Below are 26,046 nucleotides of genomic sequence, written 5' to 3' on the forward strand. Positions count from 1 at the left end.
TGCTGGCCAGCTTGTCTTATGTCTAGCACTTAATCACCAGGGTCTGTTCTAAAATTCCTCACCGACACATTCCTGGGTGAGGGCTCTCCATTCTCTGTGTATGCTTGTGTACAGCAATCCGCATGCCCACACAGAGGGCCACTGTGTTGTCAGAGCAAGTGCAGGTGTGCAAGAGAGCATGTGACTGCTAGCAACAAACAAGCTGGACAAGCTGTCGAGTAGACCAAGTGGCCTAGGAACAAGGGGGTGAATGGGGCTGTAAGGGACAGCTCTGTGTAAGAGCACCTGTGTATCTCCAGGGCCATGAGCACAGGGGGGTCAGCTGTGTGTGAGTGATAGCATAGATCTAGGGGTGAGAGCAGAAAGGGGCCAGCTGTGGGTAGCAGGGAAGCCCCACCAGCCCTGTGATTCCACCTGTGACAGTCTGTACCAGCAACGGGCGCAGAGCTCTAGCAGAAAAGGGGGAGAGTAGGATCTAGGGGTAACTACTGGGCTGACACTGTCTGCACACGGGTGCTGGAGGAAGCCACCTTGTACATATCCACCTTCTGCCCCCCCAGACCTCCATCTCCGGGGTGAGGCTGAGCTCCCACCCCGAGGCTGCTGGTGCTATCTGTCTTCATGTGAGCGCTCCTGTGTGCCTGTCTACAATCGCTGGGGCTGGCTATAGATGTATGAGGTATATTTGCCTGCCAGGAATACATCTTCAACTACTGGAGGTGCAGATGCAGCCTTGCCTCTCAGCATCTTGGATCCAGCATGACTTGTTTTTCCTCTAATAGATATGGCATCCTAGGTACCTGGAAACTTGAAGAATCATCTCTACCTATGTAATTCAAAAAAAAAAACTTTTGTAAGAAAAACTCACAGAACAAGTATATGCTTAAATTTACTAGCTCAATGTATTCTTCATCTGCTGCTAATTAAACAATGAACAATCTAGATATGAAAATTATATCCATGCAGTTGTTATTAAGTAACATTTCAAGGATACAGCTATCATGCACATCATAATACATCTTATTCACAACACAACCTCTCTCTTTGTAGAACCTAAGTTTCACAGATGTTCTGGGGTGCTGTTCAATTAATAAAAAGTCTTAAGTACACAAAGAAATCTAAGTTACTTGTACATATTTAATCCTTCAAGCTTAATAACAGAAAATACCTTGGTGATGTCTCAGAAGAGGTCTAAATCCACACAGAGATACTGTCCGAAAGTATATAAAAAGCTAACACATGGACAAGGAAATTTAAGAAAGTTTTAATACCTCCTCCCCCCTCAAGACAGTACTACAATCTAACCTGAAACATGATGGCCACTGTCAGGCATTCTTTGAAAGGAAACACTACGTGGAACAAACATTACGTCGAGCAGGCATCCCCTCAGGAAAAGAAACAAAACCCCAAACCCTACTAAATTAAAAGGTTGTACCAGAAAACAAAATAGCAGAATAGGTCAAAAAGGTCAAGGATAGAATAGTTACAAGTCAGTAAGTTTGACAGAGGGCCCTCCATCAATTGAATATTTGAAACTTGAAATTCACTGTAAGACTGCCTCCAGTGAAGACTCCATATACTAGTTAGAAAAACAGATTAAGAATAAAGCACTGAAGAGTTTTTTTGTTTTATAATTCTTTTACAGTAACAACCCAAAACGTAACTACAGCACTGTATTATTACTCATGTGTGAAAACTTTTATATAACAGCTTCCCAAACTTGTATGAAATACAAAAATCAACATAATGAAAACGTAGTATCTAGTATAAGTACACTAGTATTTCACAACAAACAAAACCCGACTATTTTAATTAACAACAACTTTTTAAACATTACCAAAATATTACCATAAGGTTATCATAACTTACAAGGAAGCAATTTTCCTCTCAACAGACAGTATTTTTTAGATCATTATAGAGACAGTTTTGCAAGGACGAATGAGTGCAGTGATGAAGTAATCTGCGGAAGGAGGTGTCCAACTAGTCTCACATCTCACAGCTGTTGGGGCAGCCCACAGAAGTTGAAGGAACCTTGTTTCTGGTAACTTCTATGCTACATCACACTACTCTTGTTTACAGCTTTGACACCTTTAGAATGCTTTAAACCCACTACTAAAAATACTGATTGTCAGAAAACAGTTGATAACAGCCTGATAATTCAGTTTCACATTTGGAAGTACACAAATGACTTTTTAAACCATTCTACCACCAACAGTAGGTAGTGAACTACAGGACACTCAGTGAATGCTAAATCCCAAAAAAAAAAAAAAAAAAAGAACAATTCTACCAAAGGATGCCTACAGATAAAGTACAAATTGTCAATGATTCTCACATTGATATAGTTTTGTTTGTTTTTAAGAAATTCCACTTCTGATTATTTTTTTTTTCAAAGACAGACAGTTATGAAAAATGCAGGGGAAAAAAAAAGAGAAAAAGAGACTGATGCACAGCAATCCTGAAACTAACAGGAAAAACATGTCAGTGACTCCCCCGGGGGGGGGGGGGGGGGGGGGGGGGGGGGGGGGAAGGGGGGGAAGGTGGAAGTGATGAGGTGATGCTGGGAGGTGAGGCAAACCAAAATAGACATGCAATGCTGTTAGATACTCCTACCTGTGAAAAAACTGTATTACACTCAGCTTAATACATGTATTTAAACTGATGATAGGAAGCTCTAGAATGATTTTCTCACTGTGAATATGAACCCAACAGTTAAACATTTTACTAACGAGAATTGCATTTCACTGAAAGAAATCACACACACTAACTTCACACGCAATCCGCCTTGCAGTTAGTCAATGAACTGCTCTATATGCGGAGACTTCACAATCCAGGATCCATAACCATGTTGCTCTAAGTAGCTGTGCAGCAACTTTTTAGCTTCTTGATACGATTCAGACTGAACCTAAAAAATGAAAAAGCATTGTCTTGAGATCCTTCAAGATCCATGGTCCCAGAGATCTGCATTCTTCAACACTGTCATATAATATGCGTGACAACAAACCTCAGAGAAAAAAACGCAAACAGATTTTACAATTCCATTACTTGCTGACAGTGAAGTAGTGTTACAGAAACTAAGAACTTACTATTTGTATATTTTTGGGCATTTACTGGAATAGGAGAATTGTTCTGTTAAATACGATGTGATCTTTTTTTCCTCAGCATCTTTTCAGTTCCAATATCATCTTTACACAGAAAATAAATTAACATTTGCTGTCACTCAATGAACAAGAATACTGAGGAGTAAGATTAGACTACGTTCTTCCAAGCAGGGACATGTGTGAGTAAATTTTATTTACAGCAATCAAAACCCATAGTAGCTCCTTTAGGTCATTTCTCTGTCTTTTTATACCACAAGGAAAAGCTTAGAAATTAGTGATAATGATTCCTACTTTCCTTTCCCTCTGCAAAGTAAGAATTCCTACACAAAAGCACTCTGTGGCAGAAAAATATGTATGTATGTATGAACTGAATATAAAATAGATTAAAAAGAAAAAGAAAAAAAAACTTCCAATATGAACCTAATCTTACTGTAAGCAAAATGTCAAGCAGCCTTCAAATCCTGAGACAAAATATGAAAGATTTTCATAGAGGATGCATCAAGATCAATTTCACTTGACTTTACTTGAATACAGCAATTTCAGAGATTCTTAGGCAAAGATTACGGGCAATAAAGGAATCTAGATGTTCATGTGAAGTCTTCAGCAATCCAGAAGATCACCCCAGTCTACCAAAGCAGTTTTGAGAGAAACCTTTCAGAGATTTAATATATTTTTTCTCCCTTACCAGCTTACCTTAGCTTCGTGGTATGTAGCGATTTGAAGTAAATCATTTCTTTCTGCTTCCTTAGCCAGCAATTTGAAACGACTAAGCATTGCCGCCTTGCAAAGACGACTTGCCATGTAAGTACCACTTTTGAACGGTGAACTACAGTTAAAATGACAAAAAGCACAGTAAAACTCAGTAAGAGGTGCCTAACAGGTATATTGCTCTGATCATGATTGCATTTTTTTTGCCCCAGCGCTTTGTGAATTCAATCATATGATGCTGCTTCCACTTTGAATAAGCAAAGCTAATGCAGGTAAGAGATAAAATAAGCTGACTAAGAACTGTTTACAAACTGGAAGAGAAATCTCTCACTTTGATAACAGTGTAGGCTCTATGCATAGCTTAAAAACCGAACATTCAAATGGACCAACACAGAACAGCAAGTCTATTATTTTCAACATAAGGGAGAATAAAATTCTGACCTTTCAGCGGTTTTTCCATTTAATCCATCCACAATCTCCACTGATGCATCTGACAGCGACCAATTCAAACTAAGAGACCTGTGTTTCATATCCATCTGAATCGGCTGTGCAGCGTTCACCAAATAAATATGAGATCTGTTGACCACATAAAGCATGGGAAGCTCTACTGTGAGTGCATCATCAATACGCTGTTTTATAGCTATTTCTAACCCTCTCGTATCCTTGCAATTTCCATTTCCTGTTAAAACAAAACCAGTCACATGTAAGAAAATCAACAAATTTTCCATCAGTCGACGTTACATCGATTTTTCTACAAAAAAATGTTCAGAAAAATCAGTCCCAATATTTCTGTTCTGTTTTGAATGGTGAACTAGTTAAAATGACAAAAAGCATAGTAAAACTCAGTAAGAAATGCCTAACATATATATTGCTCTGATCTGAGCAAACTGAAAAATTTCACTTTTTTTCCCCCCCTCTCCAGAGCCATCATCATTGGATACTTCCTGGTTTGGAATAATTAACTCTTCATTAATGTTTCACCTCACAGAAGACACCATTAAAATAGAACTTCCATGTTCTCCATCAGAAAACACACTAGCCAATGTGCTCACATTACTCCATACTAAAACATCTTTTTTAAGAAAAGATCCCAGACTTCTTATGGTAGAAACTAACAAACCTCAGATTTCAATTACGCATGTTCAAAAAAAACAAACAAACTACTTAAAGAAACATTAGAAACATTCAAATAAACATATTTTGTTTACTTTGCCTACTTAAATAAACATATTTTGGTCCACAGCATCTCAAGAACAGTCATAAAATATGTTACTCTTCTATTTAATACATATTATAGATTATTATGCTTACTTTGAACAGCACTCAAGTGAGCATGAGGAGCTTTTTTATTGCTTCTTTTAAGCAAAAGTGCCCCAACTTCCTTAGAAGGAACATGCAGTTATTCACCAATTATCGCAAAATCTTTTGAAGAACTTCAGAAACCTTCTTCAGTTTTAGAAAAGGAAAAGCTGATACAGCTTCAGTGTCTGGGCAACTCAGATATATGTGTACTATGTCAATACTACTCAGTAATACAAAGGCTCAGAGAAAAAAAACACCTTAAAAACTCGAGGATAATACTCATTAATTTAATTCCGCCTTATAAATAAAAACTATTGAAATGAGTTCCAATAGCAGCATTGTCTTCCTGAACGCTACAAAAACCTGAGAATTCAGCATTACCCTGGTAATCCCTATTGCACAACAAAACATTTATTTGCAATAACCAATACAAAGTAGTGAAATAAAAAAGTTTTAAAAAAAAATACTTCCTAATATAGCTGCTAAGGTAAACCAGGGTGAGGCTTACCCAGAATTGAGCGTTCTTATATTTTCAGTCAAATACTGGAGCAGTTTTTCCACCACTGCTCATTTCTACAGTTAAATGACTAACACTATCACCTTAAAGTCACCATATTTGATCAAATAGTTAACACAGCATTTATCACACTTGTTTGGTATTTTCTTAATATTTAAAATTTCATTTGTTATAGAACAATATTGAATTTCTGGTATTACTCTAATTCCACTATACTAATAAAGGGAGGGCCATCTGTAAAACTAAAAAGAAACGAGTTTTACATTAGGCCATTTCCAAGATAAATGAAAACAAAACAAAACATATCCAGTAGCTTTTCAGAAAAAAAAAAAAAAAAACTCTGCAAATCTTTAAAAAAAAACACCATTGTTTAGTTCATTTTTTTTATAAAATATAACGAAAGTGGAAGATGAAGACATACAAAAAAATTGTGCATTTGTTGAGCTTACCTACAAGAATACTGTTGATATAAACTGGTTCAATGAAGTGACTCAGCAATGCCCCCTGAATACCAACCACTTCCCATTTTGTTAATTTGTCAGTGGCTGACATGCTCCTTGCTCTAACAGTTTTAGGTGGACAACAAACCGAAAGGTAAATCCTGCCTTCTACAGCAACATGGAGACTCAGTTCTTCACTAGCTTCATAAGCAGACAGAGATTGGGGATTGAGATGTCTAAAGTTAAGACATGAAAAGGAATTTCAGTGAGGAAGTAGTCAAAAATTATTATAAAGCGGTATCTAATGCTGTTTACCCCAAAATACCTAATGGATTACTTGTAACTGTCTTTAAAAATATATATATATCTTTAAAGTAACTTACTTTGTATATAAACTGATCTGCCATATTAGAATAAGTTATTTCCGAGTTTGTGACAGTAGTGTACACGCATTGACCAGAACAGACCAAAAGCGAGAGAAAGAACTAACGGTGGATCTGTGATCTGTTAACTATCATAGAGCAGCTGGCAAGCTGCATCCAGTCTCGTGAACTATTTCCTTCTAAGAGCAGGCTATGACACAGAGAAAGTGATCTGAAACCTTCTGCAATTCTTGCAGGAAGGATTCCCCCAGTCAGTACAACTAACAACGAACTGACTGTGACTTCCAGTCCAGAAGTCTACCTTCTGAGCATCAAAATAGGGTATGAAAGTACCCGGCTGCCTTGTTATTCCACTGCACCACTCACTAATGGGGAAACAAAGTAATATTCTTCATTATAACTTGGTTAAGCCATTGAATGCTGCTGTTAAGTCTCAAGACTATTACAAAAATTTCAGGAATACAACAGAAGTTAGAAGTATAGAGGTAAGCACAGACTTGATGAGGCAGGTATACTCCTTTTCTGTTATCTCTCTTTTCTACAAAGCAGAGCAGCTTTGTAAAGTTTTTTTAAAGTATGCAATCCAAAACTTTTTATAGTCTAGTCCTGGGGTACAAAGGATGACGTTAAATTACCACGTTTGCTTCCTCAATGGTTAAATTAAGAGTACCTCAGGGTGAAGGGTTAAGAGGTAAATAGACGATCCGTAATAAACGGAGTATCATCCTGAAATTATAACCAATGTAAAAGTTTTGTGTATCATCATGTTAAGCTGCATCTCAGACACTTATCACTACCACCCTGTACACTAACGCTTCCAAAACTTGAAAAAATATTCAGCAGAGGCCCCCCACTATTAAAAACACGTAATGATGCCTATTTTTCACACTCACGTTTGTCAATGTGAACAAACTCATCTTCCATTACAACACATCTGAAAACAGCTGGGTACTTACAACTGTGATTTTAACTGCGCAGATCCTTTTGGCAGCTGATTCATATAGAGAAAGATATTTGTATTTTGTTTTAGGACAAGCAGCTTTGAGCCAGGCGCTGTGCAAAATATGGATTTCTCTGTGCGTGCTGGATTTTTATTATAGAACAGCATAAGATGTCTATAAAAATATCTAAAAGAAAGTGGTAAGTAACAAGCGTGAGAAATGCTAACTTGTTCACGAATATGTGGACATTCACATTTAATTTACTTTGTTCTGTATGATTTGATCATAATCTAGAAGGTACTACCTAAAAACATACAAAGGCACTTACATTTACCTTAGGAAAAGTAAAACTAAGAACTGGCTGCAAAAGAAGTGGTAACTATTGGTGTACACACTCTCACCTAAGGAGAGAACGCCTTGCAGTAACGATGGCATGGCTGTCGTGTAACACTCTTCCACAGGGTTGATAGTCCTTACTGTAATTACATTCTCCTGTTCCTAGAGCTACAATTTCATACCGTCCACCTAAAAAGAACACATTTATTTTTATGTGATCAAGGAATTGCCTTTTTCAAACTTTTCCTTTAAAACTAGTTAAACAGATCCAAGAATCAATATTTTCAGTTTAATGAAGGTATTCATTTAATAATCTCAAGAACTCTGACATCAAGGACAGCACCATCACGCTTAAAAAACACGGGGAGAAAAGTAGTATTTGGCTGGGGGGGTTTCCTTAATGCAGGTAGGGCAAGCCACGTGGAACAGGTTACACAGATGGGCTGTTGAAGAATGCTGATGGAAGGCCTCATACCTGCTGAAGGCAACAGCATACTAGAGCACACTTGAAAACGAAGCCTGGAACAGATTGTTTGATGTTCTCGCAGCAGTCCACTGCTCATGTCAACATATGTTACCACACATCAGTGCTTCACTATACAAAAGGTGACAACGATGACACTGATGTAAGATGACAAGAAGTAACAGTGACGGTCTACCGTACAGCAGTACATTTCACATGGCCACACCCGAATTTAGAATCTCTTTCAAAAAATCACTTAAACTCTTAGTGAAGAGAATTCCCCCACATTTCATCAGCCCTGATCCCTCTTTTTATTCTTTTAGCCGTCTTTGAGGCCCACCTTGTCATTTCTACCTCATCCAATTCTCTCTCCTTGGACCTCTTTACTCATCCACTGACAGTACTCCATCAGCTTAAGAGCAACACACAAGTTCTCCTTACATAGAATATTTGTGATAGAGCCATCAGAAGAGAGCATGTCAAAGGAGAACAGCTACCATTTATGTCTATGTATGAGATCAGAAACACATTAAAGCAAAGCTCTCTGGGAACACAGACTAGGCTGCCCAAGCCCCTGTACTCGGGATTAAAGCAGACTTGCCTTTTTCAATGATGAAGGCAGCCAGTGAACTGCCACAACTTTGGTACTCCGGGTATTTGGTAGTCAGGCTGTTAAATAGTCTTTCCAACATTTGTGAAAATTTTTGATATATAAGCCGTCTTCCTTCTAAATAGAACAAAAAAAGCCAGCAAGACACAAATTTGCAGGGGAAAAACAGGCAGCAGCAAACACTTCCCAAATTATTAATCGAAACCCACAATAAAAGCACTACTATGAGCACACATTGCGATTCTGACAATTATAAGGATGGGCATGAACAAATGAAGGACAAGAATACCTTAACACTTCATGGTTTTACTAGTCATGACAAATTGGGGATATGGAGTAAGATTGACCATCTACTGGAAAGAGCATTTCAAAAAAAGGACAGAAATATTGTTTCTGTCACAGATTCAAGACTGCAATTCAAGCAATTTACTGAAGTTGCATCTATCAGCCAGTTGTAGAAGCAATGGTCAGTCTCCCACTTCTGCGACTAACTTGCGGCATTCTTCAGAAAGATGTCTAAAACAAGAGTAACTTCACACCGGTCATCCAATGTTTTAGGAACAGCATTAAAGAAAAACAAAAGCATTTGATGGGTAATCTGAATCAACATAGAAAAACAAGACTATTCCTTACCAAAACAGATCCTTGAAACATAAGCGGACTTTGCTGGAGCTTCAGGCTCAACAGGAATACAGGGAGGACCTAAGAATTTAACAAAATTTCAACCTGGGGTTGACATTACAGATTTCAAAACATGGATGACACATTATTTCCAGCAAGCTAAACTTTCCAATTCTCTACAAATGGTTTTTCTGATTCTGAAGTCCTTACAAGCATAGAACTGTTTAGGTAGCAACCCTTAAAAGAAGGCAAACATTACGGTAGCTGAATTCTTTTGGAAGTAGTAACTTGGTGGTTTTAATTTTTTTGATTAAGAGTTCTCAACCACTTAGGATCAACTTCATGTTGCATTAAATTCATGAGCAGCAAAACAAGTGCAACAGCAACAAATAGATTCCTTCAGTAATTCTCCTCTTTGTGCTACAAACTCCGATGCAACTCCTAGCATATAAAAGACAAAGGGAAAAGACAGTTTCAGAACTGTATGACAAGTAACGCCACTCAAAGGATCCAAGAGAACTGACAGAAGCCACAATACAGAAACACTCCATAAAGCTACACAGAAATTTTGCATAGAAAATCTTTAAGCAAGGCTTTTCAAGTTCTGATTAGGTACTGCTAGAGTATTTACCTGACTTGTCAGAAGTCATTGCCCCTGCATACTCCAACTCTAGTATCTCATCAAGAGCCAGTTTAGCTGCATTGAATTTAGCTTCCTTCTTGTTTTTTTCCCAATCCAGTCTTGTAGCAAACACCATTCAACACAGCACAAAAGGCAAAATAAAGACTTATGACATTGCCTTTAAAGGAGAAAAAGGCACACAGTTAGTAAATCTATTTAATGTACTTTTATCAATAGCACCGTGTGCTTCCAGCCCCGAAAGCCAACCGTATCCTGGGCTGCATCAAACGCTGCATGGCCAGCAGGGCAAGGGAGGCGATTCGCCCCCTCTGCTCTGCTCTTGTGAGACCCCACCTCAAGTCCTGCACCCAGCATGAGAAGGACAGGGACCTGTTGGAAAGAGTCCGGAGAAGGGCCACAAGGATGATCAAGGGACTGGAGCACATCTCCTGTGAAGACAGGCTGAGAGAGCTGGGGTTGTTCAGCATGGAGAAGAGAAGGCTCCGGGCAGACCTTACAGCAGCCTTCCAGTACCTAAAGGGAGCCTACAGGAAAGCTGGGGAGGGACTCTGTCACGGAGCGTAGTGATAGAACAAGGGGGAATGGCTTTATACTGGAAGAGGGTAGGTTTAGATTAGATATGACGAAATTCCTCACTCAGAGGGTGGCGAGGCAGAGGCACAGGTTGCCCACAGAAGCTGTGGATGCCCCATCCCTGGAGGAGACCATTCCACAATTCTATATTCTATGAGAAGCTTTCATGACAAAGAGTAAAAAGAATTTGTTTTAAAAGAGCTCTTTCCCCTAACCAGATCAATAGTGACAATGCCCTTTGCTACATAATTTCTGAAGAGAACAACAAAACCAAAAAAGATCAGATAACACTCCCAGAAATAAACTGAAGTTAAATGAGTTTCACCTTCAGTAATAGGAAAGTAACTAAGAAAAAGTCCTATGGCTCCGTAACAAAGAGGCACTTCTACTACATGGTGTGGATTGGGTAAATATTAAAAGGGAATCAAAGAGATCACATTAAAAAAAATTCAGCTCAGGAATGCTATCAACTAACTCGCAAATGCAGGACCTATATTTTACAGAGGAGAAATGAAGACCTGAAATGGCTACAAAGACCTCTATTTAACAACAATTAACAGGCATTTCTTTGTAGCAAATTGTGAAAGATGAAGATCCACAGAGACAGAAACTGGAATACAAAAGCGTATCATGTCTGGTTGAACTCATCATTCTTTAGATGAATAGTGGACTTCCAAAAAAAAGGAAAAATGTGTCTGGTCTCAACGAGGTAGATTGAAGTCCTTTGCAGAAGAAATTACGATAACCTGTTAGCAGATGAACTGTAAGAGGGGCAAACACAATTTTAGGCAACACCATGTAAGACCACAGAGGTACAACTGCCCTTATGCCCTTGTACAGAGAGAGATCTCACTCTGAATGTTATACCCAGCTCTGCTCAACATAGAGCCCGAGCTGGAACGAAAAAGGGGGAAGAAGACCAGGGAAAAGGACACCTTCTCTTACAAAGAATACAGGAATGCCTGGGTTTGCTAACCCTGCCCTCTCAGACAAAAAAAAGCAAAAACAAAATACCAAGACAGCATACAACTGCTGCACCCCAGAGAAAGTGAAAGAACTGCTTACAGTAAGTAGAAGGCAAGAATAACATGCAAAATTGGGAATAAACTGGCCACGAGGAAACTCAGTCTGGAAGTCAGAAGCAGCTTCCACTGAAATCAGAACAGTACTAGGTGAGCAACAAGCAGCCATGGGGATGTGAAAGCCAACCTCTTCTAAGATGAAAAATGATTACAGTTCTGAGAAGAAAACGCTTGTGACAGCAAGTGGATCTGACTGGTGGCCAGGACTTCCCTTCCTGGTTCCTGCACAAACAGAGCCAGGACCGACATCGGTATTGCTCCAAGCACATGGCAACAAAGGGCGTATGTTACAGCTAATGTACCCAGACAAGATGTAAACAGCTTCACAAAGGCTGAACAGTGATTTCTTAATTTAATAAGAAAGCCAAAAGACATACTAAGCTCTTCTATAACAGTAACTACCTAGGAAGACTAACTGCTTGACTATACAAGATAAAACGAAAAGGATGTCAAGAAGTAGCAGCCAGAACTTCATACAATTAATCTGATCAAATTCTGTGGTAATTAATTATAAAACGTGACTGTGTAGACAGTAAAAGGGTAAACAAAAAGCAACGTATGTGGCAGTAGTTCAACCAACACTTTAAAAAAAAATCTGTATTAGTGCCATTAATACCAGCCAGGGAAACTGACATCATCTCTAGGATAAGGAAACACAATTATATTTAAGCAAAGAAGTATTTACCTGGCGCGCTAGTTTCTTTCAATTCAAGTTGTACGCAGTGCATTTGTGCAAACTGATACAAGGCAGATACTGGGTTTATTTTACCCTGCTTGTATGTTTCAATAAACTCTGCTAGCACTTCCTTTGAGGGAAGTGCTGACTGTGGAGGTATACGGGGTGGTTTTGACAGTAAAGGCTCTGGAATAAAACCAAAGAATAAATTTAAGAAAAGAACTGAACAGCCTCCCCAACAGTTTACATCTGTTTAAAATAAACGGTTTTTAGACACTTCTTCAAAGAAAAACCAAAAACATTTGCTCTAGAACGGTATTGCTTTGTATTGAATCCTTTTAAATCCATTAAAATACAAGCAATCCTGACGTGGCTTGCACCTCCTCTTTTAAAAGCACCAACGTGCTTACTGTGAGTACTAAGTCCACGAACCTCTGCACATTGACAGATACTACACGTAAATACAAAATATACTTCAGCCCCAACTGCAAACCAGAGATCAAGTGAAAGTTGCTGATGGCACACTCAGAACAATCAAGCATGTGGTTTTTCACACAGAACAACCAGTGGAACTCCCTGTCATATGACACCCTAAACCTGCAGCAAGCACATCCATTCAAAAAGCAAGTAACTCCTCAGAAGAGGAGCCACCCTCTACAAACTGCTGCTTAACGCAGGGACAGCACCTCTGGCTGAAGTGGAAAAGAGGAGGACAGGCTGAGAGCAGCCCGCCCTGCAGGGCCCCACCGTCAGCCACACCTGCGACCAGGAGAGCGAGGTGGGGAGGATGCTCCATCTGCCCCAGCAGACCCCACACACGCTGCAGTGGTCAAAGTGGAGCAAGTCCTCCAGTCCCAAGAGGCTTTTCTGCATTCTGACGGGTATCCTTGAGACAAGCTCACAACTCTTGAGTTTCATTCAAAAGACAAATTCTTTCCAAGGTGCACAGTGAATCTGGAAAGTTGTCTTTGAGCTCTCCTCTACCATAACCAGCAACGTTTCCTGCAGCATCTAGTGCTGCGAAGACTGCTCTGGTCTTTAAAATTAAGCAAAAAAGACAACGTTAAACCTTTTCCCCTGTATCAGCTCCAGGATGGATGGGATTTTCAGGTTCAGGGTCGCCATATACTCAACCACAAAATTGTGTCTTCCAACAAATTAGAAAAATAATAAAATGGTATCTCAAAACCCCAGTCCCATAAATTGGTGCCTTTTCCCTATTACAACTATTTGAAGAGATAAAACTCCAAATGCATCCAGTGACATCCAAGACTGCAGTTAAACTTTTCTCAATGACCTGTTAAAATTTTTGCAACAGTATCTATCACATTGATTTAGCAACCTTTGCAGCATTTTTAATGAGAAACCTACAATTTGAAATTATGAAACGCTACAGACTATGTAGTCAGTCTACCCTAAAATAATTTTCTTATGCTACCAAACTTGCACTGCAAAAGAAAACCGGAAAAGGAGGAACAAGTTCAAGCAGGTGCTAAGAAAGTCATTTGAGAAAATGCAGGAATAAGAAAAAGCTGCAGAGTTCCAAAAACAAGAAAGTCATAAAAGTTACTCCCGGTAGCATTAACAGGTCATTACAACAGCCATTCCTAATGAATAAACTGAAAACTATACCTGGATTTTGTGCCATCTTCCGAGTGAAACCTGGTCCCCTGTACCTCTCAGAAGGTGAGAATTTTGGCCTTACAGCCACAGACTTTCCTAAAAGCTGTTTTGTAGAAGTCTGAGCTGGCAAAATCTTCTTTTGCATCGGGTCACAGGTGGGTGCTGTGGGTGCTCTGGCACTTTGGAAACAGTCACTGTTGCTAGCCATTTTTCATCAACCTACATTCAGTAATAGTGTTATCAGATGTTAAAGGCACGCAATAAACTTGTCTTCTTAGCTAAACCATTCCACAGAAGAAACCTACACAGAAGCCACACCCCGTTTCCCTACAGACCAAAGAAGAACCAATACACGTTCTCCTTCCAATTCCTCCCCTTTAGCAGCCAACGTGACCGAGCTCAAAGCCACCTCACCACCCACCCCACACATACACGCACACACCTTCGACAACGATTTGCGGGGTTTTATCTCTCCACCACCCCCGGGAGCAGGACAACCGCCCGGCCGGCTCTCAAGGATGCTGCAGCAGCGAAGCAGAACCCTGAGCAGAGCTCTCCCAAGGCCCGCTCAGCGCCGCCCCCACGACCAGAGCCTCAAAGGCAGCGGCGCAGCCCGGCCATTTTCTAGCGGCCGAGGCGCGAGGGAGGGGCCGGGGCCTCGTCCCGCCGCAAAATGGCCGCCGAGCATCGGCCGCGGCGCGAAGCTTCCCAGCCACGCTGCGGCGGGGCGCGGCCCCCGCGCTGTCTCGCCGGCTTCCCGTGCCGCGGGCCGGGGCCGGGGCAGGGCGGTACCTGAAACCGCCGGAGCGGGGCCCGGTGCTTCCCCGGGCCGCGGGGCCGCCGCCCTCTCCCTGCGGCTGGGCGCCGCCGCCGCCTCTCGTTCTTTCCTCCCTGCGGGCGCCGGGAGCCCGCGCCGCCTCTTCCCAACGCCTTGAGGGGAAGTGCGGCCTCCCGCCCGTGAGGTGAGGGGGGCAGACGCCCCCCGCCTGAATGATACTGGATGCAAAGTTACACTTAAAACACTTTTTTAATCAAAGAGGTTGAACAAAAAAAATCTGTACAATAGTTAAATTTTAATACAAGTGTAATAAACTTAATGATTTTTAGCAATCACAGTTTCATAAGTTATGTATATATATAATTTACACGAGTCTACATTGACAAATCAATTTACCAGTCACATCAACATAGGATTTTGTGTTATGGCAAATAAAGTTTCTGAAAATTCACAGTTAATCTGCAAATATTTTGAAGATGCAGGAATCATATTGCACACAATAAAACAGTGGAGACTGAGGAGCAGATTTACAGTGTTCCAGCTATTCCTTCACAGAATGTACATTGGTCTTAATCATGCAATACTTCAAATACAGAATGGTATCATGTACCACAGTAAACAGTTACTCACAACGTAAGTTTTAAATAGAGTAGCAAAAAGCTGTTAGGTTTCTCTTTAAACCATATTTAAATTCTTACAATAAAACACTTCGATAAAATCAAACGGAATTATGGTTGTCACATTATAGTTTTAGTATTCTTCTTTGTCTTTTCCTTTCTTTTCCTTTTCATCCTGTAGTGCAGTACCAAGTTTCTTTATAAGAACTGACAAAACTTTGTCCAAAGGATCCATGACACCACGCTGCAGCCACTTAGGAATAGTAGTCCTTGCATGGTGAAAACCCAGCTTTTGAAGGATGTAGTCAACGCCAACAGGATCAATTTTTCTCCCAGTCCAGGATATTAATCTAACAAAGCAACAACAACAATAATAGGCTACTGGATCTTGAATTTACCTAGCAACTAGCATTTGTCTATATAAACACCCATTGTTACTTCTGCCCAACAGGCTTCAAGCTTAATATATACACATAGCTGAAGATAACCTACTCTCAAAGGAACAGGATGCTCAGGGAGATAAGAATTTGTTTGGCCTGGGTTGATGTGTGTTTTGATATGAAGTGAAGGAACACTTACATGCACTAGTAGTGTCAGCAGAGGTTAGAAAGCAAACAAACCCTGACAGAAAAAAAGTCATTTTTAGGGATTAGATGTGTGTATTGAGAGCAGTGGGTGGCTAGTATATATGCTGTTCTCTTGTGTTATGCTTAAACTTCTATATAGCAACTTGTACATAGTGTTGTGTTTTTTTTTATTTTAAGGTGACTGCTGAAGTAATAACTAGAACCACCTAAATTCCTACTCTGGAGAAAAAAAAATCTTCCCTCTTGGCACGGTAGGAAGGAATTTGTTGCCAAGTGTCAGCAAAGTATACATGTGAGGAAAAAAGAAAAGGAGAAGAGTTAACTTGTCAATACCTGAATTTTTCAAATAATTCATATTTATCATTAACATGCAACTCAATTTTTATATTATGCAAGAGTATAAAGGAAGTTCTTCTGTAGAATTGCTTGTAAGAACAGAAAGACAGCCCTTCAAAAGAAAAATGGTGAAATACATGGAATGGGCTAAAGTTGCGCCAGGGGAGGTTTAGGTTGGATATTAGGAAGAACTTCTTTACCGAAAGGGTTGTGAGGCACTGGAATAGGCTGCCCAGGGAAGTGGTTGAGTCACCATCCCTGGAGGTCTTTAAAAGACGTTTAGATTTAGAGCTTAGTGATATGGTTTAGTGGAGGACTTGTTAGTGTTAGGTCAGAGGTTGGACTAGGTGATCTTGGAGGTCTCTTCCAACCTAGATGATTCTGTGAAAACTGCAAGGTGAGAAGTTACATGGTAGAAAGTGAATGAAGGACAAAGTGAAAAACAGTCATCTGTGGTTCTTAATGAGTTTAATTTCATTGTCCTGATTTTGAAGAGCCTTTAAAGATTCTTTTAACCTAAGTTCTAAGCAGTTTACCTTCCAAAAGTGCAATCTAGAAGTTAATTAATGTGATAATTGCATAATCCAGCTTTTGTCATGTCCTGACCATCTTTCATACCAGCACTAATAGCCAAAGATGAATCTCTAACAGCATCCATGTGATCAATCCTCTTAGTAGCTGAACAGAATCAACTTGGAAACGCTTGTGTTTTGAAGGACAGTACCCACAGATAAAATGCATAAAGAGATTGCAGATAAACATGGTCGTTACCTGAGCGTGGGTTCCAAGTGCCAAGTATTGCACATAAATTCTCTCCAGTCAACTGTAGTGTAAGTAATGCTTTCCTCTGCTTCTTTCTCAGTGGAGCTGTCTTCAAGTACACCAACGGAGTTTTTCTGCCCTGGACGAGAAGCCAAAATGCGAGGAGGAAAAATAGCTACAAAATGGAGATGGGGAAAAAAAACACACAACAAATCATCAGTCAGTCATGAGCATCTCATTTGAAACCTCTGGACATCTTAAAAGAAACACCAGAGCAAATCTCAAACAAGAGAAAAACACCTTATGTTTCAGCTTGTTACTGTAACACTTTTACAGAATTTCTGGCCAACATTTTTGGTTTAAGCAAAGTGCTAATAAAATATATGAAAAAAAACTGTATTGTCATTGTTTATTCACATTAAATTTACAACAACCAAAGTCACTGTTTGTCACACTTCACGTATACATCAAATTCTGTTGTCTTCAATTCACTCTTCTTAGCAAAGACCACATATTCTTTAAGAATGCATGTGACAAATCTGAATGCTGTAACTAAACGTGTTCATGTGTTAAAGTAAAGCACTCTCAAGTCAGAAAAAATATGTCTTGAAAAGAAACTCCACTGATGAAAGGACTGCCATGAAAGTAAGGTAGCCTCCTGAAACTGTTTTCATCTGCATGTGCCATCTTACAAAAATAAATTAAACACCAGGTGGCCAAATTGGAGCAAGATTACAACTTCAACTAGCACAAGATCATCAGGAGTGGGTGAGGAACAAAAATCCAGGATCATGTTTGTTCTCAGCAGCATGCTGCACATAGGTACAGTGTTGGAGGTGCTGTGCTGTTTCTGAACAACCAGTTGTGTGTACACAACAGAGCCACGTGCCAGAGATACCAACGGAGCGCCCTGAACAATGGTGGCATAGCAGCGTGCTGGCACTGCTGGGTTCTTAACTCTGTATGCAGCTACCCTGCTTCCAGTCTTACGGGGCCTGACTTAAACTCAGCTCAAATATTCCTGGACAACTCTGCGCTTTTTGTGTAGTTAAACTTCGCTTACCAGTGATCAAAAGAGGTAGCTACCTTTTCACAGCACTAACAATTTCACAAACATTTAATACTACTTCTGTTGGTTTCAATAGAAGCAATTTAGGCACTTTATTATTATTATTTTTAATTAAATAAATTTTTAAACAAGTCAACTGTATTTAGAAAGTATGCAAATATTTACTATCAAGTAGTCTGACAATTACAGACTGTCAGGCCAGTCTTACCACAAATAACAGCTTACCTTTTTCTTTTTCTTTTAGATAAGCAGACACCAAGTCATGTAGAAACATAATCAATTCAGCATCCATAGTTACGCAAATGTGGTCTGTAAATTCAGTTACTACACTGCATTCCACCTTTGGTTTAACACTTGTATCTACAGTCAGATAAAAATAGTATTAATGCATTTTAAGCACATGCCATATACAGAACAGTACACAGAATTTCAATACAGATTACTTGCAAATATAACTGCTGGTACCGAGTAGGCTTTTCCCAACAGTTCTGACTGCAGTCTGAAGATAACATTTTGAAAAGAAGAGCATAAAATTTAGGTTCCTATCTCATATTCCCTTCTTTCAGAATGACCCTTCTCTAACATTTTATTGAAAGTAAATACCAGCTGGATTGATGATGGGAAACCAGTAGATGCTGTCTACCTTGACTTCAGCAAGGCTTTTGACACCGTCTCCCATAACATCCTCATAGGGAAGCTCAGGAAGTGTGGGATGGATGAGTGGACAATGCCATGTGTTGAGACCTGGCTGGAGGGCAGAGCTCAGAATGCTGTGATCACTGGTGCAGTCTAGCTGGAGGCCAGTAGCTAACAGTGTTCCCCAGGGCTCACTACTGGGTCCAGTCCTGTTCAACTTACTCATCAGTGACCTGGCTGAAGGACAGAGCGCACCCACAACAAGTTTACTGATGACACCAAACTGGGAGAAGTGGCTGATCCACCAGAAGGCTGTGCTGCCATTCAGAGGGACCTGGACAGGCTGAAGAGTTGGGCAGAAACTCCTGATGAACTTCAACAAGGGCACGTGTGGGGTCCTGCACCTAGGGAGGAATCACCCCCTGCACCAGTACAGGCTGGGGGCTGACCTGCTGGAAAACAGCTCTGCAGGGAAGGGGTCTGATTTCTTCCTCCTGGTGACCTTTGATCCCTGGTGTGGTGCTATTTCAGTACTAGTATGGTCTTTTATCCTACTAACCAAAAAAATCTGAGAATGGAAGGAGAGTTGTTTGTATTACACTGTATTACAATTTCCCGTTTCACTGAATACAGCTGAAGCATGAAAACTGCAGTACCCAGATCTTCTACTGGGTAGCACATAACAGCTTACTTGTTTAAGATTTTTCTAGGCTATTGTTTAGTGAGTTACTGAAGTGGTCCCTATTTATACCTCCTCCCACCTGGTTTGGTAAGCTAATGAACTGACAAGATATTTGTATTGCCTTTGAAATAAATGTAATTGTTAGACCTCTGAGTTCCTTTCTGACAATGGTATGGTGGAGTACTTTTTCAGCCTGGAACTGCAGACACCCAAGGTAACATGGACTGTTTCTAAGGGCTTCACAGAATTGATCTAAGAGAAAAAAGCAAGGCAACTGGCAGCAAGTTTGAATTAACTGTACAAGAGTCTTCATCTCCATTGGAACAGTTTTAGGAGCCTGCAGAGAAAGACTGAGAATTACTGGCATACTGCAAGCACTTTTCTTGCATCACAGTAATAGAAAACCTTTTTCTTTCAAATGTAGCCCGTCTTTAATTTTCTTAGCTTACCTCTGTAACACTAATCAGGAGCAGCAGCTGTTGCAACATTTTGGGTTTTAATTTGAAGGGAAGTTGCCTTTATTCATGGTGTTCATGGTCCAGGAATATGGCAAATTGTTTTCAGCCAGTATCATCTTACTAACCTGTGCTTGTTAGACCATTATTAATTCCTCTACCCCAAAAAACTCTCTTTCAGCTCAAGGACAGATTTCTCCGTAGAGAACATAATAGGATGGAAGAATCTTGTGTGCATTTGCCATTTATGGAAGCTTAGAAGTAGTTGGCAGGTTAAAAAAAAATAATCCTGTACATAAAGAGCCTCCTGTGATTTTGTGAAATGCCCTCCACCACCCCCCAAAAAAAAAACAAAAAAAGCAGCCAGACTAGCTGCAATGTTTCTATTCATTTTTCTTAGCATTTTTTTTTTTAATTTTCACAGTGATTGGTCTCTAGACTAGATCTTCACTTTCTCATCAGAATTCCCTCTGCATTTTAAACTGTGTACTTTCTTGCACATCTGCAATAATTTTCAGATTAAAACCTCTTTTCTTATCGGCACAGTATCTTTGTATTTAAACCCTTGTTCACGAGAAACAGCTTTGGGTCAAGAAACGCAAATGATTTTTACTGTACCTTGTAATGATGGCTCTTGGGGCTCTTGAACATGAATAGATTTAAAATCCAGCTGCATTCTTGGCAATGCAAAGATGGTTTCTGTTTCATGATTGTAACTGGAACCGCCTCTAAAGCCACTTAGCAAGCTTGAGCTTTTCACAGTCGTGCTGCTCTCTGGGTTATTAGCATCAACATTTCGAAGCAGGTTTAACTCTACAGGGATAATGGGAAATACCTTAATTCACTAATCCTTGTTAAAAATAAATTCTGTCAGCACAGAGAGTGACAAATTTTCATATTAGTAGTGGCACTTTCACACACTGAAATACATCTCATAATAAAGAAGCGGGGAAGAAATAGGTAAATAGGTTTTGGTATTAAAACATACAAGTACTTCTAAGAATCATTTTTGTTTGTTTGTTTTGTGGTGTTTTTCGTTTTGTTTGTTTTTTCAAGCTTACAGTCCAGATTTTATTCATCTGACCACCCTATCACAAGTTTGTTCTAATAATGAACTTTCAGTTAAGTAAAATATAGACCACGTTCAAAAGCATGCCCTCTGTATTAGGAAATATGATAGGACTTAAAATGAAAATAAATGTTTCCAATGGATACGACTAAGACCTAAATTCACAGAGGCAGCATTGATGTAAATTACTATTGACCAGGAATCTGACTTTGTCACGATACTTATAGCATAGCACACATGCGATATCATCTGAATTACTTAATTAGTTTTCAGTTGTTAAACTTGTGACAAGACAAAAATTTAAGAAAGTTACTAGATTGTAAAACCGTTCATTATGTCCTTTAACCAGCTCTCAACAGCATGGCTCCAAAAGGTCAAATAATCAGATGTTGTTCTTGTTGATGTACACAAACACTCTGCATGTAGCAAAACAGAGCTATGTAAAAGCATTTAACAGAATGTGCCTCTGCTTGTTAACTTCAACCATTACATCCTGTTGTGTCTTTCAAAAGGTATAAATATTAGTACAGTATATTGATAACTTGAAAATATTTTTTCAAGACAATGTAAACTGCTCATTTCTGACTACATACCATATTCTGCCATTCACCTTTCACAGAAATTCAATTGATTTCTTCTACTGATTCTATATTTTTTTGTGAACACAATAGCAATAGCTGTATTTTAGGATTTGGTTTTGAAAGTTTTATTTTCCAACCAAGTGATTTAAGTATATGATTCAAAATGTTTTGATTCCTAGAAGCAGTGGTCACAGAAGATTAAAATATATTCCCACTTTAACTTCATCTGTTAGTTCTTCATGTACAGTGAAATTACTAAATACATCCTCATGTTAGAAAATCAGAACTGGACAACTACACGCAACAAGAAATATCCCTGCATGGGGTGAAAGAGGAAAAAGCAAAGGATTAAAAGTGGAACTACTGCAATACCATACATAACCATCCCATTCACTAACAGACCACTCTGGCTTTACTGCACAATTTGAAAAAGGTCTTCACTCAGTAACACTTCCAGCTGTTCAGCATATTGTCATGTTTTATTCCATAGTTTACTGTACGGTTCTTAAGAAGAAAACTGTTATTTCTAGTTCCCTTCTTCATAGCCCACTTGAAATATAGCAGCTTTTAACAGCACAATGTGTACTGACTGACAAGCAAAATCCCAAAACTTAATGGACGTGAACCTCACCTTCATTCCTTGTGGCTGTAACGTAATTGAACCACTCCTTCACACTAGCAACTCCATGTGGGGGATTTTCATGGCGGCGCCTTGTTATCTTTGTGATTGTTGCCATGGGGCTTTCGAGTGCTCCGCATGGTTTGGTGACCATGGTGTTATGGCCCAAATGAAAGTCCAGTGTTTGTACAATGTACGTAGAATGTTCACTAGTACCTGTATTGAAGATGTGAGGGATATTGGGTTGGGAGAGAAGAAAAATGGAAAAAAAAAACTTGGTAAGGGTCATAGGGTTTTTCATATCACTTGCACAGGTATCTACCATGAATAATTACTAAGCCAGTAGCATGAAAAACCTCATGTAATGGTTGCAAACAACCGAAAAAAAATAATTTCTAAGTAGCTACAGACAGTAAAAACTTCAATATAAAGACAAAAATAAGCAATAAGACCTCCAATATTCATCACGTAGAAATGAAGGATTCTATGAACACAGACATGCGATTAACCAAGCAAACAATTCCCTTTCTAGATATATTATCAGGGACATATTTAATATACTATAATTATACAATGATATACTTTGCATTTTACCACAGATAATGAAATGGTGATAAAGATGGAGAGGGAAGAGATTATTATTTTAGGTAAACAGTATATTTTAGGGAAATAATCTCAATTCAGAATTCAAAGAAAATAAGTTTTCCTTGGATTTATTCTGATATACCAATATATTCTTAAAGTTCATTTAAAGGATTTTTAGAGATAAGGAAATGGTTTAAATTACCATCTTCCCAAACTTTCTGTGCTTCTGTCCAAAATGCAATATTGGGTTCTTCAAGGTGAAACAAGGCCCAAGATTTTGAACGGAAATTAGGTCCATGAAAACAAGCCAGCGTCATATGGTTTCCATGCAAACTCATGGATCCTCCAAATTGCATTCCATCTTCTGGCAACGGCATCTGAAATAAGGATATATGGCACCCAGACAACACCTTCAAAACTCCTGGCCAATGACGGTGATGGGCTGCATCCAACACTAGAAAGGAAACACACAATGGCATGAACAAACTTTAGGAAAGACAAAGATACAGAAAAGTTTGCTGCCGTAACTCCATATTTTATTAAAAATAGAAGTATGATTAGAAATAATGAATGGGATTTCACTGACATTGTTTCATCTTTGCCATCTAGGGTCATTGTAGTTTATGAAAACCTGAACAAGCGTACTTGGAAATCTGACTTGTTGCGTTCAGATAAATGATGTCTTCAGCTCACAATTAATATAAAGTAAGCATAGCACCACACAGCTACTCAAAGCAGAAATAATTTTTATGAAATAGACTTCATAAATTTGCAGTTTTCAAACTGCAAGAATATTTTAACAAAAATACACATTTTAACTAAAACCTGAAAAATGTTAAAAGTTAGTTCCTTCTTCTACCACAGGTATAGCAGGATTCCTGAGATGTGTGTCCTCTTCATTGAAAAGCCTCAATTTAAAGGGCATAAACATATTGAAGAAATTATTTTAAGTCAAATAGATGTGCTTACATACATGAAGTTGCTCAGATTATTTTGCACAATTGAAACATACAAGCTGGAAACTATACTGTTTTTTGTACCACTTACGTTGTTCATGTGAGCTTCTCTCTAAGTTGTTGGCCATTGTCTTTGGTGGGAGATAAGGAACTGGTCCCCAGGTAGACAAAGCTCGCTTGCTTGTGTCAAACTGCTGAGTAAAGAACTCCTGGAGTTTCATTCCTATTTTTATTAGGTCTGGTGTGGTCGATCTTGAAATCATCACTTGGAAGATATCCCATTTCAAGTCCCCATGGACAAATATCTCACTAGATATTAAAAACCAGGAGAACATTTGCTGTTAAACTATTTCCTACTGACACTAAAAAAAATAGACCCTTTAATTTCTGGCAGACTTACAATTTCAGTTACCAACATTGGACACATTACATACACACAGAATTCGGCATTACCAAACACGATAAACTTGAAACACAGCAAACAGTATTACCTTTTATCAGAGATGCTCGAGTCCAAAGCATTATACAGATTAATTTTCCATTCATCCTGTAGTTTAAGATCTGCATTACTGAAGATCCCCATTAGGATACTGGATCCCATGTAGTCAACACGTGCTTCAGTAGAACCCATGGTAATCTGAATTTTATGACTGGGCTGTTGGTTTGGGTGCTCAGAAATATGAGCTGAAATAGAACAAAAGCAACACAGAAATATAGCATTAAAGGTAAGAAGACCGGTTTTACCAGAAACATCACCCTTATGCCATCCTCATGATACCGAGAGACTGAGGAAGCACTGGTTTCTTCCAGATGCATGGGAAGATCCTAACACTGATTTACAGCAAGAACACCCAGTCTCTTTCCAAAACCACTTTTCCTACACCTTAAGCATTTGGGAAACTCTAGGAGGAGCTGAAATGCTCTCAGTCTTTTCAGTTGACATCTGTCCAAACAGCTGAAAGGGGCTGGAGGGTCGCACAGCTAGCTGGTGCAATTTTAGGGCAGCCCTGACACTGAATGCACCCCTGATCAGGATGCTATTCCTTCAATTCAAAATGTGTTTCATAGTCAGAAAGCACAAATAAGAATGCAAAGTCTTTATGCTGCCTACTACCAGGTTCACAAAACAGGAGAACTGTGTCCCTGCTTTAGCTTTCCAAAGCTATTGTCCAGAGCATATACTACTACCAAGCAGCTTTCCAACTTACCCACCATCTCCAGGGTGTTAACATCTATGGTACCTCCAACAACCCCCCCTCTGGAGTCCAACTGGGATCTTCCCAAACCAACAGACATGCTAATTTCCCGATCTCTGCTACTGCCCACAGATAGGCGACCCTGACTTTTCAAACCACTGGTGGTCCACCTAGAACAGAGATGAAAATAAACAAAAATTTTCCAGGCTTTCAAAAGAAAAACAGAAAAGTATTTACTACTTTGCAGTAAATATGGGGCTTTATGATAAAGCATCTGCCAGTATTCACAAGGGGCTTCACAGTTCAAAACTGGAAAAGTTAGGAATTTAAAGTTAGAAAACAACAGGCTGTTAATGGTCAGTGGTGATTTTTAATTTTTTTATTTTTTTTGCCCCCACAATAACAGTGTCTACTACAGTATGCTTGAACTTGTTTTATACTTACGTCGTATTGCCCATTACATTGCTCATATTCATTTGGACATTTAATTGTTTCAGGTTCATAGCAAATACAACTAGTGTTTCCCATGGTGTTCCTTGTGGGCTTCCAGCTTTATTTGACTTATTAAACGGAGTTGACGTTTTTGAGAGCGCATCTAAACAAATAAGTAGGCAAAAATTTAAATGACTCCACATACTAGGAAAAACTGGCAGAATATATACATTGAAAGACATTAAAAAAGGACAGATTAACACTCTATTTAATGAGCACTACAAAGCCACAAGTAAGTATAGGAGAACTAGACGATCTGTGGTACATGTTGTTTTAGCTGTAATAGAAATTCATGTATTTTACATGTTTAGTTTTACCAAGATCTTTTAGAGAAAAGATTTTAAATTTGCAGTTCAGCATGCAGGAGTATGTTTTATATTCTTTAACTGATTAAAAGTATACACAGAAAACAAATTATTAGTATTAGAATAATCAGGTAGTGGTTATTTGCACAAGTGCCAAGTCAGGAGTTCAAGAATTAGGGTTTTCCTCACTCTTTCCTCACAAAAACCCTAGAGATACTCTTATAAGATTGTGCAAAATTTCATATGAACAAGCCACTGTACCAGTGTGTATCCTTCTCCATCTGTCTTGTCTTAAAAACTGTTCA

At 39.2% G+C, this 26,046-nt stretch overlaps 2 protein-coding genes across 20 annotated transcripts in view; both read right to left on the reverse strand.

The window, feature by feature from the left end:
• Nucleotides 1–876: 876 nt before the first annotated feature.
• On the reverse strand, nucleotides 877–14,654 carry ADAD1 (adenosine deaminase domain containing 1). The gene is given in 13 exon segments (XM_040556296.1): nucleotides 877–2,902; nucleotides 3,792–3,924; nucleotides 4,248–4,485; nucleotides 6,075–6,301; nucleotides 7,405–7,575; nucleotides 7,791–7,914; nucleotides 8,790–8,915; nucleotides 9,432–9,500; nucleotides 10,051–10,147; nucleotides 10,149–10,219; nucleotides 12,403–12,579; nucleotides 14,026–14,235; nucleotides 14,459–14,654. Coding segments are annotated over 12 exon segments (1,746 nt in total). The 5' UTR covers nucleotides 14,225–14,235; nucleotides 14,459–14,654; the 3' UTR covers nucleotides 877–2,788.
• A 370-nt stretch (nucleotides 14,655–15,024) lies between these two features.
• KIAA1109 (KIAA1109 ortholog) overlaps nucleotides 15,025–26,046 on the reverse strand; it is a 115,954-nt gene continuing 104,932 nt past the window's right edge. For all 19 annotated transcript variants that reach the window (XM_040556278.1, XM_040556294.1, XM_040556293.1 and 16 more), the window contains 10 exons: nucleotides 25,389–25,539; nucleotides 24,957–25,114; nucleotides 24,240–24,432; nucleotides 23,840–24,057; nucleotides 22,995–23,246; nucleotides 22,220–22,423; nucleotides 20,557–20,751; nucleotides 18,391–18,525; nucleotides 17,106–17,271; nucleotides 15,025–15,761 (listed from right to left, as the gene is read on the reverse strand). In XM_040556278.1, coding sequence (XP_040412212.1) covers nucleotides 15,545–15,761; nucleotides 17,106–17,271; nucleotides 18,391–18,525; nucleotides 20,557–20,751; nucleotides 22,220–22,423; nucleotides 22,995–23,246; nucleotides 23,840–24,057; nucleotides 24,240–24,432; nucleotides 24,957–25,114; nucleotides 25,389–25,539 — 1,889 coding nt within the window. In that variant the 3' untranslated portion in view covers nucleotides 15,025–15,544. The remainder of the gene's footprint in view (nucleotides 15,762–17,105; nucleotides 17,272–18,390; nucleotides 18,526–20,556; nucleotides 20,752–22,219; nucleotides 22,424–22,994; nucleotides 23,247–23,839; nucleotides 24,058–24,239; nucleotides 24,433–24,956; nucleotides 25,115–25,388; nucleotides 25,540–26,046) is intronic.

The sequence above is a fragment of the Cygnus olor genome, chromosome 4, assembly GCF_009769625.2.
Source record: "Cygnus olor isolate bCygOlo1 chromosome 4, bCygOlo1.pri.v2, whole genome shotgun sequence".
In the NCBI taxonomy this organism is placed as follows: domain Eukaryota; kingdom Metazoa; phylum Chordata; class Aves; order Anseriformes; family Anatidae; genus Cygnus; species Cygnus olor.